The sequence below is a fragment of the Lemur catta genome, chromosome 15, assembly GCF_020740605.2.
Source record: "Lemur catta isolate mLemCat1 chromosome 15, mLemCat1.pri, whole genome shotgun sequence".
NCBI lineage: Eukaryota > Metazoa > Chordata > Mammalia > Primates > Lemuridae > Lemur > Lemur catta.
The window spans coordinates 55,824,796-55,843,392 of NC_059142.1; the positions used below are offsets into that span (position 1 = coordinate 55,824,796).

The 18,597-nt window shown below is 49.1% G+C and overlaps 1 protein-coding gene across 2 annotated transcripts in view; it reads left to right on the forward strand.

The window, feature by feature from the left end:
* RPTOR (regulatory associated protein of MTOR complex 1) overlaps nucleotides 1-18,597 on the forward strand; it is a 272,593-nt gene that overhangs the window by 66,007 nt on the left and 187,989 nt on the right. For both annotated transcript variants that reach the window (XM_045569639.1, XM_045569640.1), the window contains one exon: nucleotides 1,858-1,940. In XM_045569639.1, coding sequence (XP_045425595.1) covers nucleotides 1,858-1,940 — 83 coding nt within the window. The remainder of the gene's footprint in view (nucleotides 1-1,857; nucleotides 1,941-18,597) is intronic.

Genomic DNA, 18,597 nt, shown 5'->3' on the forward strand with positions numbered 1-18,597 from the left:
GGAAGCTCTTGCCTTGATGTTGGTGGCTCTGACTGATCAGGGTGGTGGCTGTGGCAGGTTGGAGTGGCTGTGTCATTTCTTAGAATAAGACAACAGTGAGGTTTGTAGCCTCGGTCGACCCTTCCTTCCATGAAGGATTTCTCTGTCGCGTGCAATGCTGTGTGGTGGCTTTTTCCCCGCAGCAGGCAGATGTGGGGTATTTGGCAGATGGTTTCTGGAGCACGAGTGACATTAATTAGCCTGGCACTTTAAGGAGAATAACTGACAATATTTGTTGCCAGTGATAAAACTTGATATTTCAAATAAAAAATAAGAATTTAGAGACCTTGTATCTGCCACTGTGAACTTGGCAGCTTCTCAATACTTAAGCCTTTTCTGATGAGATCATGGTGATGTTAATGAGTGTGTATTTTTTTTTACGCTAGAGGGCGAAATAGAAGATCTGCATAGCTCAGTGAACCAGTGTTTTCCAAATGGCCAATGCATGATACAGAATCATCTGTGGGTAGAAGATCCATTCAGGGTGCAACATAGAGCAGTGAATTTTAATGCAAGAGTGTACAACAAGTTCATTGATATGGTTTCAGATACTACATTGCAAATATTCTTAAAGAAATAACCCCTTGTTGAATTTTGATGTAATATATATAAAGAGTCATGATTATTTAAAGCAGCTATTTAAGATACTCTTGTCTTTCTTAATGATACATGTGTGTAGAAGGTGGGATTTTCTTTATATGCGTCAGAACTACATATGCAAAAGATGAGTGCAGCACCAGATACGAGGGCCCAGCTGTTATCCAGTACACCAGATATTAAAGAAATTTGCAAAAAATGTACAACAGTGATATTCTCACTAATTTTGGGGGGAAAAGTTATTTTTCATAATAAATATTCATGTTAAAATGTAATAGGTTTATTATTTTTAAAATGAAGAAATTTAAGAACATTTTCTTATCTTAATTTCAAATACAGTAAATACTGATAGATGCAGCCACATGAACAAATGCTCTCTGTGGTCCTCAACGATCTTAAAGACTGTAAAGGGGTCCTGAGACCAAACAGGGTTGCGAGCTGCTGATCTAGAGTTACTGGCTCTAGGACTGCGGTCCCCAATCCCCGGGACCTGGCTGCAGAGCATTGCCCCTCCCCCGGCCCCATCCACATCCCGTCTGTGGACAAATTGTCTTCTAGGAAACTTAGGAATGGGGAGGGGGTGCACAGCAGCAGGTGAGCGGGGCTGCTTGAGCTCCCCCTCCCCCTCCCATGGAAAAATTATCTTCCGTGAAACCAGTCCCTGGTGCCAAAAAGGTTGGGGACTGCTGCTCTAGAAGCCAGTCCTGAAATGAATGGGCAAATTGTGGACATGTGTGTCTGTAAAATTGATTTTTTGTGGGAGAACTGAGGGTATTGATGGAAATTATTTAAAACGTATCACCTCCTTGTTCTTTGCTTTCTTCCTCCTGCTCCCGTGCACACGAGAGCTGCAGTTTGGGTGTGAGGAGGGACCCGGTTCTTACCGCAGGGCTCCCGTGCAGACAGGACCTCAGTTTTGGTGGAAGCACAGCCCCCAGCCTTTTCATACGAAGCCTGAACAGGAGCACAGGGACAAAACAGCAAGAGTGCAAGGAAACCACAGGTGCTGAAATACAAAATCATCATGGTGCCAGTGGTGTTAATGACACCAGTTTTGGTGGGCACATCGGCTTGTTTGGGCACAGTAGCAGTTCCATAAATCTGGTTAGACAAAGATCAGCCTTAGGCTGTTGTCTGTAGTCAAAGGTGACGTGGAAGCCCCTTGGCCCAGGAGGAAGTGCGCATGTGAAGACCTTTTTCTCCTTTTCGTTGCTTCCTCAGATCCTCTGTCCATGGGCCCTCAGAAAGCTCTGGAAACCATCGGTGCGAATTTGCAGAAGCAGTACGAGAACTGGCAGCCAAGGGTAAGCTTTCTCTCATTGCCCTTCCCTTCCTTTCTTACAGGGAGACTGCGATTCCGTGGTGTCGGAGCGCCTGGCTGGAGGCGGGAGGCCGCGGTGCTCCCACGGTCCTCACTGCCGGCCGGGTGGCGCCCACGGCTGCCAGTGCGCCGTGCTGTCGGTAGCGATGGCACGTCACGGTGAGGTGGGCATTGGGTAGTTTAATTTATTTTGCTTAAGTTTTCCCCCAAAATCTTTGGAAAAGAAAAAATATTTGTCTTGTTACTCTTCAATCATGGTTTTTATTTTCGTCAGGAGACGTGTTTCGTAACCTTTCTGCATCCTCAGCTGTCAGTTAGAGCTATTCCTCCTGTCTTCAATTTTCAAACAGTTGAGAAGAAAAGCACCCAACATTCAAAAGATGACACCTATTACATGCTTTGTCTTTGATTCAGAAGCTTCTTTTCAGAGAGCCAGTTACCAATTAGTGTATCTTTTGTTGCTTGTATCTTACAGGTTTAAAAAAGAAAGAAACATGCCATAGAATATAACTGTGTCAAGTTGCCGTTAAGATCTTAAGTTATTTGTAAACCATCCAAGCACCTATTTCCTTTAGCCTTCCTCATTTAACTGATTTAAGAATTTAATCAATTTAATAGAATTTTAGAAATTTTGGGTGTTTATGGAGGAGCCTTTATATTCAGCTTTGTGTTATGGGCTGATTCTGGAACTATCTAAAGGAGTGTAATGAACAAGGTGGGTAAGACGGTGGCCTCACTTGTGCCCCTCTTGTGAGTTTTACTCTCCCCTCTTGGATATAAGCCCAGTAGAAACAAATGATTAGTGTTATAGAACCCGTTAAACACTTACCTGGTGGAGATTTTGATTTGTGGGTCATTTATCCACATGATCTGGAATTTAAGGATTCCTCGTACATTATTTACATTCTTAGAGTAAGAGAATAGCCAAAAATGAGTTGATTCCTGCCTTTACAGTGCCCTTAGGTAGTTCTGCTGTTGCTGACAGCAGTTTCCTTCACTCTAAGGAAGCATCTCTGTGTGTTAGGTGAGTCTTTGTTCTTTGCATTTCTAACTTGCCAAGTCAGCAATAATGGACTTTAGTTCTTCAGAAGGCAGTTTCCTAGGTTATTTTGATATACGCCTAAAGCCTTTACTTTTTCCTCTCTCAAATTTGTTACCTCTTGATGGTTTGTATAAAAAGTCAGTAGATTTTTTGCTTGAGAATGCAATGTGCTTGGGGATTGGATGAGGACTGGAGAGATATTTTGATGGTGTATTCCTTTAAAAATAGTTGAGATGCCTAGTGTTTTCAGTAGAAAATATCTCCTTTGAGGACTTTGAAGGTACTCCAGGATCTCCGTGAGGTGAGGTGGGCACGTAAGGGAGAGTGGTGCAGAGTGGCAGTCTTGGAAGACATGGTGTCGTTGGTATCTGGGAGGTTGTCAACCAACACTGTATAAATTTAAAGGAATGCCTTTCTGACTCAGCTACTTTTGGCCATCTCCTGGGTGTGACTTCGTGCCTTTGCTTTTTGCTGGATACATTTGTTTAAAAAAGAACATAACCATATAAATTCAGATCTACCCGTTAAGTTCTTCATAGATGAGAGTACATCATCACAGCTCACTGCAATCTCAAACTCCTGGGCTCAAGTGATCCTCCTGCCTCAGCCTCCTGAGTAGCTGGGACTACAGACATGATGCCACACCCAGCTAATTTTTTCTGTTTTTGGTAGAGATGGGGTCTTGCTCTTGTTCAGGTTGGTCTCAAATCCCTGCGCTCAAGCAGTCCTCCTGCCTCAGCCTCCCAGAGTGCTGGGATTACAGGTGTGAGCCATCATGCCTAGCCTTTAAAGAATTATTACATAAGAAAATACAGTTTTTCAGCATACATATGTTTAATATTTCAAGATATTATGTGTTTATTCTATTTGGTATGATTTATAATTTTCTTTGAGTGCTAAGCGTTTGGTTTAGTGCTAGCTTGGTAGGTATCAGCAAGTTCACACTAGCTGACAGTAAGTGGAATCTTCTAAAGTAGGATCTATTATTTTTAATCTAAATTTCTGTTTAGGGGCAGATCTCTTTCATGGCATCTGGAAGAGGCATTCTGATACAAGGCAGGCAACATTTACATATAGGTAAATGATCACAGGTGACATAAGAAAGAGGACAGCGTAGCATCACATACAGGATTGAGAATTCTCTTCCCACGGCAGTGGCATGGCTATCCCTGGATGGCAAGCACAGGTATAAAAGGGTGTAGTTCTCTGGGTATATGGTCTTTAGGTCTGGGAAAATTTGTTAAAGTTGATGGGATTTCAAGAATGGATCTGCAAAATAATTTTCTCAACAAGAGATGGTTTGAAGGGCTAGGGAGAAGGAGAATGTTTCCAAGTTATAGGATGCTCAGAAATAGGTGTCATTGAACCATCTGGGTTGGTTTATTAAGTGGGATCTGAAATAAGGAAGTATCAGCTGCAGCCTGGAAAGAAGTTGTTCATGCAAACACGAGTGGGATCTTTTGCCTGCATTCAGAAAGCAAAACCACAGCAATGAATACTTAATATTTTCTTTTTGAATGCCAGGACTATTGCATTCATTTTTAAGTGTGATAAGAATGTTTAAAAATTTCCTGCTGCAAACCATTAGTGGGAATCATCTATTTTAGAGAAGAGCTTCCGGTAACGGAAGTCACAGGATACTGCTGGCTGGTGTCTGATGTCCAACGTGGGGCTGTTCCGTATGCACTTGGTAATGACAGCACATGCCCTAGTGCGTGTGGCATGCTCCTCTGCTCTCCGTCACTTCGTGTGTTACCGGAGAGAGTGAGGGAGGCCTGGCGTAGACAGCAGTGGTTCTCAGTGTGGGGCAGACCTCATGCTGCCTTATAGAGTTTGCACAAAACATGAGGCAATTACCAAGCTCAGATGTTTGTGCGCAAGGTGTCTGGTCCCCGACTGTAAATCAGGGTCCTTTGAAACATTGCAAAGCTAAACACGCACCACTTTATTGCATTGCACAGGGCTCTCCAGCTTCTGCAGTAATAAAGAGAGGCTGATGTGCTATCTGCAGTAAAACAATGGGAATGTTATTAAATTTCCTAGACTTTTGATGTAAAGACCCATAGATCTGATTTTCTCTTCCTCTGTGTCCTTTATTGCAAGACTCACAAAGGTTGGGCAATTTGCAGTGAGGTCATTTTCATTAACGTTTGCTGAAGTCGTTGCCTCCACATTGGCATGGATGGGACCATCCAGGACGTGTGGAAAATTGACCCTGAACACCCATCAGCGGCTCACAGAGTGGTGCCTTGAAGCTGATGATTTCCATACCGGTGCTGGAATGCTTAGACGTTTTCCCCCTCACTTTTCTAGCTGTAACTATTCAAGATTGAGTGTTTTGATGTAGGCGATTCTGGTTCAAGATGGAATTTAGAGAAACCATGGCTATTATTTTTTTTTCCCCGAAGGCTGCCAGACGGTATCTGGCCCGTATTTCCTTGCCAGGCCCATTGAGTCCTTTTCTAAATAATTTATCGGTTTGCCACCGGTGAAATACTTCTTCTGATTAAATTTAAGACTTTGCCTTATTGCCTTGTAGGTGCATAAATTTGTGTTCTGCGGGAGATTGAAGGGGAAATGCCAGCTGTTGTTCCAGCTGAAAATTGTGCAGTGAAACCTCACTCATTTCATCCTAAGTCTCAACTGAGAGTTTTATTGGGAGGTGGGTGTAGGAGGTTATAGAGCTGAGGGTGTACAGTGAAGAATTTATCTTACGATTTTTTCTAACAAATTGGGGGTTCTGACAGTTCAGTACAGGGAACGAGCTGGGAGCTGGAGCTGACGGGGCAAAAGCAGACAGGAGTCTCCCTCTCTGTCCTCCTTTCCCCAGGGGCAGCGCTCCAGGACCAGGAGCAGAGGGCACACTCCTTTACTCGGGATGAGTTTTAATTCTTCTGGTGGCTTAAAAACAAGTTTATATGGGAATATTTATCGTTTACTAAGGAAGATGAAGAAATTTGGTGAGGCTTCCACCATTGGCAGGTGGCTGGAGTGACCACCAGCTGTGTCCATTTGTCCAGTGCACACTTCTAGGGACGAGGACAGAACCTGCTCTTCCATCACAAGCGTGCTTTGCTGAAGGGGACCTCATTCTCACTCTGACCCAGTCTGAGGGGCCAGGGTGGCAAGTCCTGTGCAGTCGCGGTGGCACCTCCAGGGAGCCGAGCCGGCCAGGCAGTCGTGTTTGAGAGTCTTGACAGAGCTCAGTTACCCACACCGCATGCAGCATTCTTGCTTTGCTGAGCAGATCTCAAACTTCAGCTGCCCTTCTGTTCGTCATGCTTCTCGGGCATGTCACAGTTAGTCCGTGGTCAAGGACTGGGAGTCGGTTTCACTATTAGATCAACATGTTTTCTGTGGCACCTCACGCCAAGCATAGTACACACGTAGAGAGAGAAGCTCCAAAACAACAGCTCTGAGACCCGGTCCCTTAAGCCATATAGAAATCAGGTTGCGTTTTAATTGAAATGATGACCGTCCTTTCTCTGGTGTTGACAGCAGAGTTGTTTGCAGCCTGCGCGAGTGCTCGGAGTGAACTGAAGCTGGCGATTGCCCTCCTGCTGGGAGGGGACCTGGGGGCAAGGGGTTGGGGAGGCCAGAGGCCAGTGGTTCTGTTTCTATGTTGGACACTTGGCTTTCAGGCACAGGTGTCATCTGCAGAACCTCATGTTTTATGTGTAACTCCGTGTTTTCTAGGGGCTTGCAGTTGGGGTAACTGGAATTCGGGTTTCCCCACCTCCTCCCTGAAACGGGGCTGTTGCTTGACTGTCCACCTCTTAGCGACAATCCAGTGGCTGTGAGTCACAAACTGAAACTCTGAAACTGCAGGTTTTAGGGGAGGGCGGTGGAGAGGGAGGGTGGGTGGGGCTGGGGTCCTGCTCCATGCTCTTCTCCTTTCCCTTGGGCTGCCCATTGTTCCTGCGACCCACAGACCCCTGCCTTGGGCACAGCAGTAGGTATGAGAGCAAACAACTCTGCCTACCTGGCCCCCTAACCCCCGGGTTTGGGAATGAAGTCCATACAGGGATGCAGTAAGTAAGTGGGTTCCACCTTTTCTTAGGATTTTCAGAGTCAGGTGTGGATAATCAAGGAGGAAGCCAAGTTGCCTTAGGACTGTGTCCACGCTTGGGCCGTGCTCCAGAGAGATCTGTGGACAGACCCACGTGGGCCGTTACTCTGCAGTGACTCCTACTTGGGGCTTTCGCATTATGACATTAGTCCCAAACTGACAGTGCAGTTCAGCTGGTGAAAATGGCCCTATAATTGCGACTGGCACTGTCCCCTGGCATGCCGCCCTGATGCCATTACCAAGCCGCCATCCATCCCCGTCCTGCTGTCTCCCCTGCTGGCTGGCTGTCCCTCTTCTTGCCTTCCCTAACCTGCTTTCCTTCCAGATGGTCCCAAAGTGGGGCTTGTCCACCTTGTGTTTTTGTGACAAACTGCCAGTGAGGACTCAGCCACAGGCAGGATTGTGGGTGGGTGGCTCCCAGTGTGCTGATTCAGTGCCTGCGTGGAGCACTTTGCGCTGTGCACTCATTAAACTTGCATGTCCGAATAGATAGTATCTTCTGGTTGCCTTGGGGTTAACTGCTGTGTTTTGACAGTTTCATTTAACTGCTCACTTCCCGGAAAGTTAAGAATTGTATCTGTGACAAACATTTTATTTATACTTTTGCTTTGGCCCCAGTAATGTTCCCGTACTTCATCTTTTTCTTCTTTTTATCACTTCTTGCCTGACAGCCTTTCCTTGTACAGTGTTCAGCGAGGATTTTGACGTGCGCTCTTCAGCCGTCTTCTTAGTCAGCCCTGCCCACACACTTCCTGCCTTGCTCTGTCCCCAGAGGCCATGGTATTGGCAGCAGCCTCCTGGAAATGCAGCTTAGATTAGGAAAACCAGTTTGTCCCAAACTCTTTGTACTGACTCCATCGGAGAGCATAAAGGTGCTTCACCTTCTGCCGTCACTCAGAGCCACTCAGTGACGTGACCTACAAATTCTTTCTGAAGCTCACCAAATGCATTTAAAGAAGAAAGAGAAGTACCGCTTTGCGACCTGTCTGGAGGGTGAATAGCCTGTTGTGTGAACAGGATTCTTCGGGGATCTCAGCCCATCAGACGTGCCCTGGGTGGTGGCACCTCCTTGCCGTCCTGCGGGGGGCTCTTGCCCTCTGGGGAGCGGGAAGGGATGCGCTGTAGGGTCCACTGGGACGCGCACAGGCTAGAGCGGGTCTCAGCCGGGTCTCTCGCTGCTCAGGGCGGATTGGTGGAGCCAGTGACCAGCGATTGCACCCCATCCCCCATGGCGGCCTTGCCCCTCCCCGGGGGAGAGCTCCCCAGGAAAGGGGCGCCGCCTCCCCACCACTGCCCTGGCACTGAGCGGCCGGCGGTAGCTGAGCAGCTGTGGAAAGGACAGGACTTGCTTGAGTTTGGCTTCGCCACTTGCTAGAAATGGAGCTTTGACAAGTTACTATGTAACCTTTTAAGATTTGTAAGTGCAAAGGGGAGAATAACATGGTGTAAAGCATTTGCGTCCGGGGGGACTGTGGTGGCTCGTTAGCAGGTCCTGCCCGTGGTGGAGGCCACCCTTGGAGACATCCACGGCCACTCCCAGAACATTCTGGCAAGACTCCCTTCTGCCCAGCCCTCTTCTTCCTGCTGTCTCCAGTTCCATCCTCTTGCCTGGAAACTCCATCCCCACCTCTCCTTGATTAATTGACATACTCGAAGTACAATAATTTTAGAGAGAAGTAAAGGCTTAACTCTGTCCTTAACAAGCCTCTCAAGGATATTATCTCTCATCATCATGTTCTGTGTGTGTGTGTGTGTGTGTGTGTGTGTGTGTGTGAGTGAGTGAAAAATTGCAGACGAGGACCCCACGCTGTCAGTTTGAGGACTAAAACCGTAGCCCAGCTGTCAGTGTTCGCAGATCTCACGGGCGGCGTGTGTTTCCCGAGTTACCCCGGGGCCGTGATGCAGAGTGACGGGGAGACGGCTCTGAAGGACAGGCAGGTGCCAGGCGAGGGGTGGAAGTGCTGGAGCTTAGTCAGGACGTGAAGATGTGCTCTGTTAAGGAATGGAAGGCTAAATCTGGAGATGACAGTGAGGAACCTGCCATGTGCTCCCCATATGCCACTGCGGAGAGTTTAGGATCACACTCCAGCCCAACAGAAAGCGCTGATCAAGGGGTGACTGGTGCCAGGCTGGGGGACGGCTGCTGTAAAGCATCTGCGCTGCTTGATTTCACTGGACAGGGGAAGCCACGTGTCACAGTGTATCCATGAATTTGGGGGTTCACAAAGGCTTTTGGACAACAACTTCTGAAATGCCAAGGATTTCCTTGTTGGAGTGATGCACAATGGAGATTTTAAAAAAATTGACATAAAATTCATATAACATAAAATTTGTCATTTGAAAGTGTACAATTCAGTGGTTTTTAGAATATTCACACTTTTGTGCAGCCATCACCACTGTCTAATTCCAGAACATCTTGATCACCCCCGCCCCGAAAACCCTATATCCGTTAGTAGTGACTCTTCGTTCTTCCCGCCCGCCAGAGCCTGGCAGCCACCGGTCTGCTTTCCGTCTCTGTGGATCTGCCTCCTCTAGGTACCGCATGTAGGTGGAGTCACACGGCGTGTGGCCTTTGTGTGCAGCCTCTTCACTGGGCTGTTTTCAAGGGTCACCTGTGTTATGGCATGCGTCAGCAATTCAATCCTTTTTATGGCCAAGTAACGTTGCATTGCGTGGACACACAACACTTTCATGCTTTCATCTGTTGATGGACGTTTGGCTTGTCCGTTTTTTGGCTACTATGAATAACGCTGTTGTGAATAGTTACGTATGTGATTTTGTGTAGACGTATGTTTTCAGTTCTCTTGGGTGTACACCTAGGAGTAGAATTGCTGGGTCATATAGGAACCCAATGTTTACCTTTTTCAGGCATTCCCAATCTGTTTTCCAACTCCTGGGCTCAAACAGTTCTCCTGCCTCAGCTTCTGGAGTAGCTAGGACTACAGGTATGTGTCACCACACCTGGCTAATTTTTGTGTTTTTTGTAGAGATAGGGTCTCACTTTTTGCCCTGGCTGATCTCAAACTAGCCTCAAACCATCCTCCTGCCTCCATCTCCTAAAGTGCTGGGATGACGGGCATGAGCCACTATGCCTCGCCGAGACTTTTAGGATGAATACACCATAATTTTTGTTTTGAGGACATGTTTCCTTTGCAAACGATATATGTGGTGTCTACTGAGAACTTCATGTTACCATTTAATTCTTAAAGTAGTCTTTGGCTTGATGGATTTGTTTCATAAAACTATTATTAAGAGCTTATGGGACTATGTTGATACATACACAGTATAATTTAGTATCTATTCCATACGATTCCTTTGGGTTTTCGTTAGGAGTCCTGGGTTTCAGAGACCCGTGGTCCCCTCCACCTGGCCTGTGTCACAGGAGGGCTGCCGTCCAGTCAGGCCGTGCGGGCAGCAGAGGAGCTGGGCCCTGTGAAGTCCAGGAGCAAGTCTGGGGTCACAGTGGACAGGGGAGCCCTGCAGCAGGCCGGCTATTTCCACTCCCGGGCCTGTCCCTCCTCTCTACTCTAAGGTCACGTCTGCTTTGCCCTGAAGGTCTTTTCCACCCCTCCCCACACAGGAGGACTTGGTTCTTCCTTTCTGATGTCATCTGGTGACATATTCGGTGATTGTGCCCACTCAGGTGAGGCGAGGCTTCGGCCCAGGGTCCCCACAGGAACCAGACATGCCCCCGAGCGCACGGGACCTGCGTGCTGGCTGTCCCTGGCTCTGACAGCACCGCCTGCCCGTCCTCTGTTTGTCCGTCTTCAGCTCTCCCCCCTGTAGTCAGTGGTGACTGGAGGGCCGGGTGGCAGGGTTTAAAGCTCATGGCCCAATCATGAGGATTACACAAGACTCGTTTCAAGGAAATTTCTCTCTTAAAAGGCTACATATATGGCAGGTTCCTTAACTGACATGTCTAGTCACTCTGGACTGTCATATGTCCAAAACTAAATTCATCTTTGTGTAGGATTTTTAGTTAGAAGTTTTGTTTTTATAAGGAAAAATCTTAGCTATATTCCAATAAAATCCAAGGAGAAAGCACAGATAGTCAAGGAGAAATAACTCAAGATTTGAAGAAATCCAAAGTGCAGGGAATAGCCAGGCGTGGTGGCTCACGCTGGCATCCCAGCTATGTGGGAGGCTGAGGTAGGAAGATCCCTTGAGTCTAGGAGTTTGAGGCTGTAAACCTAGAAAAAGTTGAGAATGTTATCAACGGGTTCTTCTACTCCTCCTTCCTCGAAAGGATTTTAAACTTTGCAGGAACACAGTATTCTAAGACTTACTTCTGTCATGGGAAGATATCCAGATATGTTAAGTTTAAAAGCAAGGTGCAGAAGAAAATGTACTCAGCAGTCTTAGTATATGCACATTTAACTGACAGAAGTCAGGAATTCTTTCTTGTCAAATTACTTCGTGCAGGCGGGTGTGGCATATGTGGGTCGGGGACAGGCAGGCAGGCAGGCACGCAGGAGTCTGTCTGGAGTCGTGTTCCTTCAACCTGAAAGATGTTCTTCACTATTTCTTTTAGTGTGAGGCTGCAACAACAAATTTATTTCGTTGTCTGAAATGCTTTTATTTACCGCTATTTCATTTTTGAAGGATATTTTTGCTGTGTGTAGAATTCTCTATCTTTTTTTTTTTTTTTTCTTTCAGTTTAAAGGAGTTAGTTTTCCCCTCATCTTCATGGTTCTCTCTTTTCTGTTAAGACATTGAGAGTGAGTCTTAACATGGGTCCTTCGAACACACTAGGCTTCCCCAGCCTGGCTGACTCGGGTTCTTGGCCGCGGTTTACCTGTGTTTGTCTTCGTGGTGTGAACCTGTGGCTTGATGGTTTCCACTGGCACCTGTTCAGGCACTGGTTTGTCCTGCTCTGTCTCCTCTCTCCTCCTGCGGTGCTCACCGTGCCCGTCCCTTGCCGTGTGTCTGTCTGGGTGTTTTCGCTGACCTGTTTCATAGCTCGCTGATCCGTCCACTGCAGGGCACGGCCTGTGTTTCGCTGACCCACCAGATTCTTGGTTCCGTTGTGGTTTCCATTCCGTAATTTCCACTGGAATCTGTATCAGTTCCAGTTCTCTGGTGAGAATTTCTACCTCGTTATCTCTTTTCTCGAACATGTCAGCCCTCAGCTCTAATACGCTTGGCGTTATCAGCTCCGTGCTGCAGCCTGACTGCGCTGGCCCTGCCCCAGCTGCCCTTGCTTGCCTGGTGCGACCTTGACGGCAGGACTGGGCAGTGGGAGTGTCCCGGCCAGCGGGCCCCAAGGAAAGAGAAGGACCACCCACACGCACGCACACGGGGTAGACCGGTGGCTCTGGGAGGGAAGTGGGCTCAGAAGAGTGGCCTTCTGAACGAGATGCTGGGAGGTGCTGGGAATCCCTTAACCTGTTTCCGCAGCTTGTGTGTGTGTAAGCACGATGAATGATGAGCATGTCTGAATAACTTTGTAGTAGCCCTTTCACTAAGTATCAGATAAAAAATTCCAATCAAAGAGAAAGTATGTGTCATAATTTATTGGCAGCATTTTTTTCCCTTAGTGATACAAAAACAAGGATGCATCTTACAACCTTTGGCACTTTAGATTCTATGAAAAACTAGCACCTATTCTATAGAAATAATGGCTACACTTTTCCAGGAGCAGGGCTGGGGGCAGAGTGGAGCTCTGCAAGGAGCTAATAATACAGTGAAAGTCTCCTGCAGGTCTCCCTAGAATCCATGCTCCGCCCCAGGGCTGCCCGCCCCCATTTCCCCTTGTTTCTAGACCCTAATCTGTCTCAACAGGGGACGGCCAGGACCCTGCATGTGGCAGCACAGGCAGTTCCGTCCTTCCCTGAGATAGCGACCCGTCCCATTTGCCACACTCACAGCCAGTGATTCCGGAAGGCAGCTCAGGCTCCTGTCCCCCTCCTGGACGCAGGCTCCCTTGGCCGTGCCCCCCACCCACTCCCGCGTCCCCAGTCCCCCCAGCTGTCACCATCTTCCGGCAGGGCCCCCCATTCCACCCCTAGACCAAGCTTCCTAAAGTGCTGCTGTGGCTCTGAGACTCACCTGCTGGAAACAAAGTAGGACCAAGTTCAAGCTCCAACCCCAGCCACCTCTCCTTAGCGTCCCCCGCCTGGCTGCTTGGGGTGGGCATGTTCTTTCTCAGGCCACTGCGCGCACATCTGCCCACCTGGCAGCCGTCCTCTCCTTCCCAGCAACTGCCCACTGCTGTCAACCCTGGCCCAGGGCAGGGGCGGCAGCGGAGATGGTGGAGGCTGGCGCGGCCGAGCTGGCGCAGTGTTAAGATCTGGGAGAGACTGGAAGTGACTTGTGCGCAGGGTCAGTGCGGATCGTGGGTTGTGGGGCGGTGGGGAGCAGTGCTGAGCCTGAGTGCAGGGGCAGCACTGAGGCTCGCGGCTCTGTCTGGAGTCAGAGCCCAGCACCAACACCGAGGCCAAGGCCGGCTCTCTGGGTACAGCAGAGGAGCCCGGGGGGACCTCAGAACTCTCCTTGTCTCTGGCTGACCCCGCTAACAACTGCTGCTTCTCCATTACTCTGTGGGGCTTTTGACTGGGACGCTGTGCAGTTTGGGGATTGGCGTGGGCAGAGCTGTGCTCTCCCGGCCGTGCCTGTGGGTGGCTTGCTGCCTTCTTGTGTCCTTCACTGGGGCCAGGGATTTCTCCACGAAGCACTTGTGCATTTCTTGTTAAGTTTCTCCTTGGAGGTCCTGTTGCAGTTGTGAAGGGATCTTAGAATGGTGTATGAAGATGTTGATTAGTGCCTGTTGGTTTGTGATGTCGGCACTGGATTTTCCGGTTCTCCCAATCCAGGTCTCTCTTCCTCTGTGACTGGGAGAGCTGTTGAATGTGTCCTGGCGTTGGGACTGGTGCTGCGAACCACCCGAGATTCACAGCCCTGCTCACCATGGTTTGGTAATTCACAATCAAAACAACAGATTTAGGGGTGTACAGAAAGGGCTGTTCTGTTCTCAGTTTTGTATATTTCATGTCTCTTTAAATCCCTTAAAATTTAGAACATCCATTTTTCATGTGCCATTTTATAAACTTTTTTCCAAGTAATTCTTAGATGCCATTTACATGCAGTAAAATGCATAAATCTTAAGTGTTTTAGTTTCATGAGTGTTGACAGTTGTATACTCCTGTTTAGTCACAGTCAAAACCAGATAGAGAACATCCCGGCCCCCAGAAAGTTCTCCACACCCCTTCCCATCGGGTTCTCTTGGCCAGAGGCCACCTGCCTGCCTTCCGTGGGGCGGGCAGGTGTTGCCTGTCCATAACCTGTGCACGGTGACCACACACTGCATCATCTTTCTTGTTGGGCTGCTTTCACTCAGCGTGTTTTGAGGTTCACCCACAGCGCTGCACGCGTCAGTAGCTCGTTTCACTCTGTTACGTAGCATCTCAGGGTAGGAATGTGCCAACTCGCGCTACCGGTTCTCCCGGAGGTGCGCGTTCTCCCGGAGGGGTGCGTCCTGGTTATCTGCAGTTGCTGCCTGCTGCGAACAAAGCCACCACCTGTGCTGCAGGGCGTCTGTGTGGGCGTGTGTTTTCCTTTTTCCTCAGGAAACACCCAGGCCTGGAGTGCAGGTCACAGAGTAGTTGTATGTTTTCAGTTATTTTTGCAAGCCGCTTTAAATTGAGGAAATGACAGAAATCACCTCTTTCTCTTTGCAAAGCCAGGCACTCCACAGAGGAATCTGATTTACAGTTTTCCCTCTGGAGTCATGCAAACATAAACATCAGTGAGCTGGGAGGTGTTTGGTTGTCTTTGCATGAATCCGCAGGTGAGGTGTTGGCATTACCTTCACCTCACATGTGCATGTTCCTTACCGCAGGGAGTGTCCGTGTTTACATCTGTGCTTACCGTGGAGCATGCAGATAAATATATGTGCACTTCAGAAAATAATTGGATTAATTGCTTTTAGCCATTACTGGGCTTAAGAAGTCGAAGGTGCCTTGTGCCTTTAAGCCCCCTGGGCCCTCCCTGGTCACAGCCCGCCCAGTCTCCCTGAGCAGGGAGCGTCGCCTGCCCACCTTTAGAGGGGTGTGTGCATGTGCGCACATGTGTGAGTGGGACCAGGCTGGCTTGCCCTGTGTTGACACTGGAGTGCTCCTGTGCTCAGCACTGGCTTTGGGGTTTATCTCGAAATGATTTGGGTTCTCAGGCTTCCACTGTTGTCTGTATTCCCTGCTAACGGCAGACCGGAAACCTGCTCTTTACCGTGTTGGTGCTGCCACAAGTAACTCTGGACGAGGAGGCCTCTCCCACGGCTGCTGGTGCGAACGCAGGCCCGTGCAGGCTGGGCCTGGGAAGCCCTTGCGGGTGGGAGCGTGTGCAGCTCAGTGTAGGGGCTGCGGCAAATGCTGTCTCTGAAGGCGCCTTCCCCCCACCCCCCCCCCGCAGTCTGAGCAGGAGAGCAGCCCAAGGCCTGGGCTCCTGGGTTCTGGGAGGGGGCGAGAGGCTTCCTGTCCTTTCTTAACCAAGAAATACCAGTTGATCTTAAATGCCTGGTACAGATGCATTTAGCTGTGTTTCCTTTTGTTTCCTTTCTAAGTAACAGAAGCAAATCCTGAGAGAATCAGTTTTACACCCAGGATTGATTTTCTGCTTCAGGCGCCTGGGGTGTTCCAGCTGCTTCTCCCTCCCCTCCCCTCCCCTCCCCTCTCTCCTCTCCTCTTCCCTCCCTTCCCCGCCCCTGCTGGTCTCAAGGAGCACTTGGTGGTACTCGGCCTTGACCTTGGCAGGTTTGGCAAGTGCTGGCTAATGAAGAGATGAGAAAGGGGGCAGAGCCTGGTCTCCAGAGGAATCATGGCTGTTGGAAGTTTGCTCGATCAGAAGATGGAACATTTACCATAATGTGGGTTGTTAACCGGAAAGTGCCTGAAATAAATTTATAGTGTTCATTTGCTTCAGAAGGACCTGGAGTTTTTCTTACAAGGTGAAATATGCTTTTATGAATTTTATGTCCAGAGTATTGACCTAGTTTTAATCCTCATTACTCCTCAAAACGAACAGAAAAGTCTGTTTTTCATCCCCGGGGGCTGTGGACGCCTAGGTTTCCTCCCTCTTTCTGTGCTTTGGATCCGCCCCGTTCCCCCCTCTTTCCCCGCTCTGTGACAGTGTTTGAAAGGCAGTCACTGGAATATTCAAGGCAGCAACGACACTGCCTATTTTTGCTGCTGAGGGTGCTGAGGCCCCTGGTCTTGGCCTGCACTTCGCTGGGGCCTCCGTCCTAATTGGGTGCTTTGCTGGCGCTTCCACATCAAAGCAGAAGCTTCAAGGAGCAGGCGGGGCCTGGAGGCTAATTGAGCACACTGCCTCATTGCGGGGTGCATCCTGGCCAGGCTTCCGTTTCTTTTAGAGAATTTTTCTTTAAAAATGATTTAAAATATTAAAACCTTGAGGAAAATCTTTGTGGGGAACATGGAAGAAGTCTTGCTTGTCCTCTAACCCTCAGAGCCGTTGGTTTGCTTTCCGTCTGTCCCCGTGCATTCTGCATCTGCCGTCACGTGCTTACCGCCCGGCTGGGACTGTGGGGCGAGGGGGCAGGATAAGCTTATTTTTAGTGACTCTCTTGAGAAGAACTGCCTTTTCTGTATCTTTCAGTATGAAATATTAAAAATCTTGCCATTTGATATTACCTAAAATATTGCTTTTCTCCAAAGTTGATTTGCTGAAATAAATTATTTTTATTATTTACTCTTTCCCTTTGCTACCAGTTTGGGAAGATTCTTGTTCCCTCTCCCTCCTTCTTACCTGCTGGGGACAGAGATCGAGGTTGGGGGGGGGTAGTTGGCTGGGCCCCTGGCCGGACTTTTGCAATCATGGAGATAGTGCAAGATTGGACTAGGCCCTTGGTTGCTGGCACGTTAACTGCTTGTTTCCTGTTTAACACCCCTTGTTTTTACAACAATTGTTAAGTGTTGATGCACCATTCCTTTGTTGAGTGAGAAGAGAGTACTCTAGGGTCACAAAGAAAATCTGTGGGTTTATTTTACAGAAAGAATGAATGCCCCTAAAAAGTCCTGACTAGCTACTGACACCCAGAAGTCTGATTACTCAAGGTGTCGTCTGAGACTAAAACAACACAGACTCCCCCCACCTCACCCGCCACCCCGTCAAAGCTCACACTACCTCGTCTCTGTGACAGGGCAGATCGGAGGGGGTTCTGTCCTGCCGCTTGCTCTGGCCGAATCAATGAACCTTCTCTACCTCCGAGCACCAGAGTCACGGTGTGTGGCTGTAACTGCACGTCGGGTACAGGAGCCTGAATTTGGGGTTCCACAGTAATCTGATGAATTACTGTTGTCCTCAGGATACTCAGCGTAAGTGAGGAGTCCTGTATCTCATCACAGCCCTGGTCGAAACAGAGGAAAGGCAAAAGGTGAGAATCGTTTCTCCTGGTCGGGCGCAGCAGCGCGTTCGTGGTGGTGTGCCGGCCACGTGGCCCTGGTGGTGCTGTGGACAGACACATGAGAGATGCTGCTGTTGGCCAAGAGCTGAGTCTGATGGGGAAAGTCGACATTCATCCATCCCTGCCTTCGTTCAGCAGATGTTTACTGGGATTATACTGTGCTTCCGCCTTTGTGAGCAAACCCCAATACGGTCCTTGCCAGTGTGGAGGGGGGTTCTGGTGGGGAGATGGCAGGTAGAGGGCACGCTGAGGAGCGCGGTGCCATGCCGCAGTCCGTGAGCGTGGATGATGCCATGTCTTGACCAGAAGCCCCACAGAATTTCTGTTTTGTTCCCTGATCACCTGGTTGAGTGGCCACTACCGTGTCCCCAGAGAAGGCTCTGGCTGTGGCAGCAGCTCCCCCGTTGGCATTGGCTGAGCGCCGTCTGTGTGCTCAGGGCCCTGCTCTGCGAGGGCACAGGGTTGCTCGGCAGCCAGGAAGGTAGGTGTTGTCCTCCGCAGGTGCCTTGCCCTGTGCAGCAGCGCTGCTGGGGGCTCTGCTCCTCCCTCCCACGCGCCGCCCTCGGGCGTGCAGGGACAGGAGGCGGAGCAGCTGGGGAAGCGCCACGGGGTGGGGATGTCTGAGCTGGGGGCGAGGGGAGGCCAGGTGGGGGGCAGCGGACACGCCGTCAGGAGGCAGGAGGAGCAGGCTGCAGGGCTGACTGCATCAGGTCCTGCCTGAGTGAGGAAGAGACATTGCAGCAGACGTACACAGGGACTGGGTCGCCTCCCCCAACAGTGCATTGCCCTTTTTCCTATGCATAGCATTTTCAAAGTTTATTTCTCTTTACTATTTTGACTAAGATGCCCAGAGCTAATAGTTAAAATTGAAAAATTCGTCTTCCCATTTTAAAGATGTTAGGTGAGAGTCAGAGCTGAGAGTAAGCCCGTCTCTGTCTGCAGCCGTGTCTTTGTCCCCATGACCTTTGTTTAGCTGGGTCTCGTGGGGTCGAGAGCAAGTTGTTGACAAATGAGAGAATTTTAATATTCTTTCAGTTTTCATGGGACAGATACAGAGGCTCCCTCATTTGCTTTATGGCAACTGCAGTTTTGGCGCCAGATGACAGAGGCAA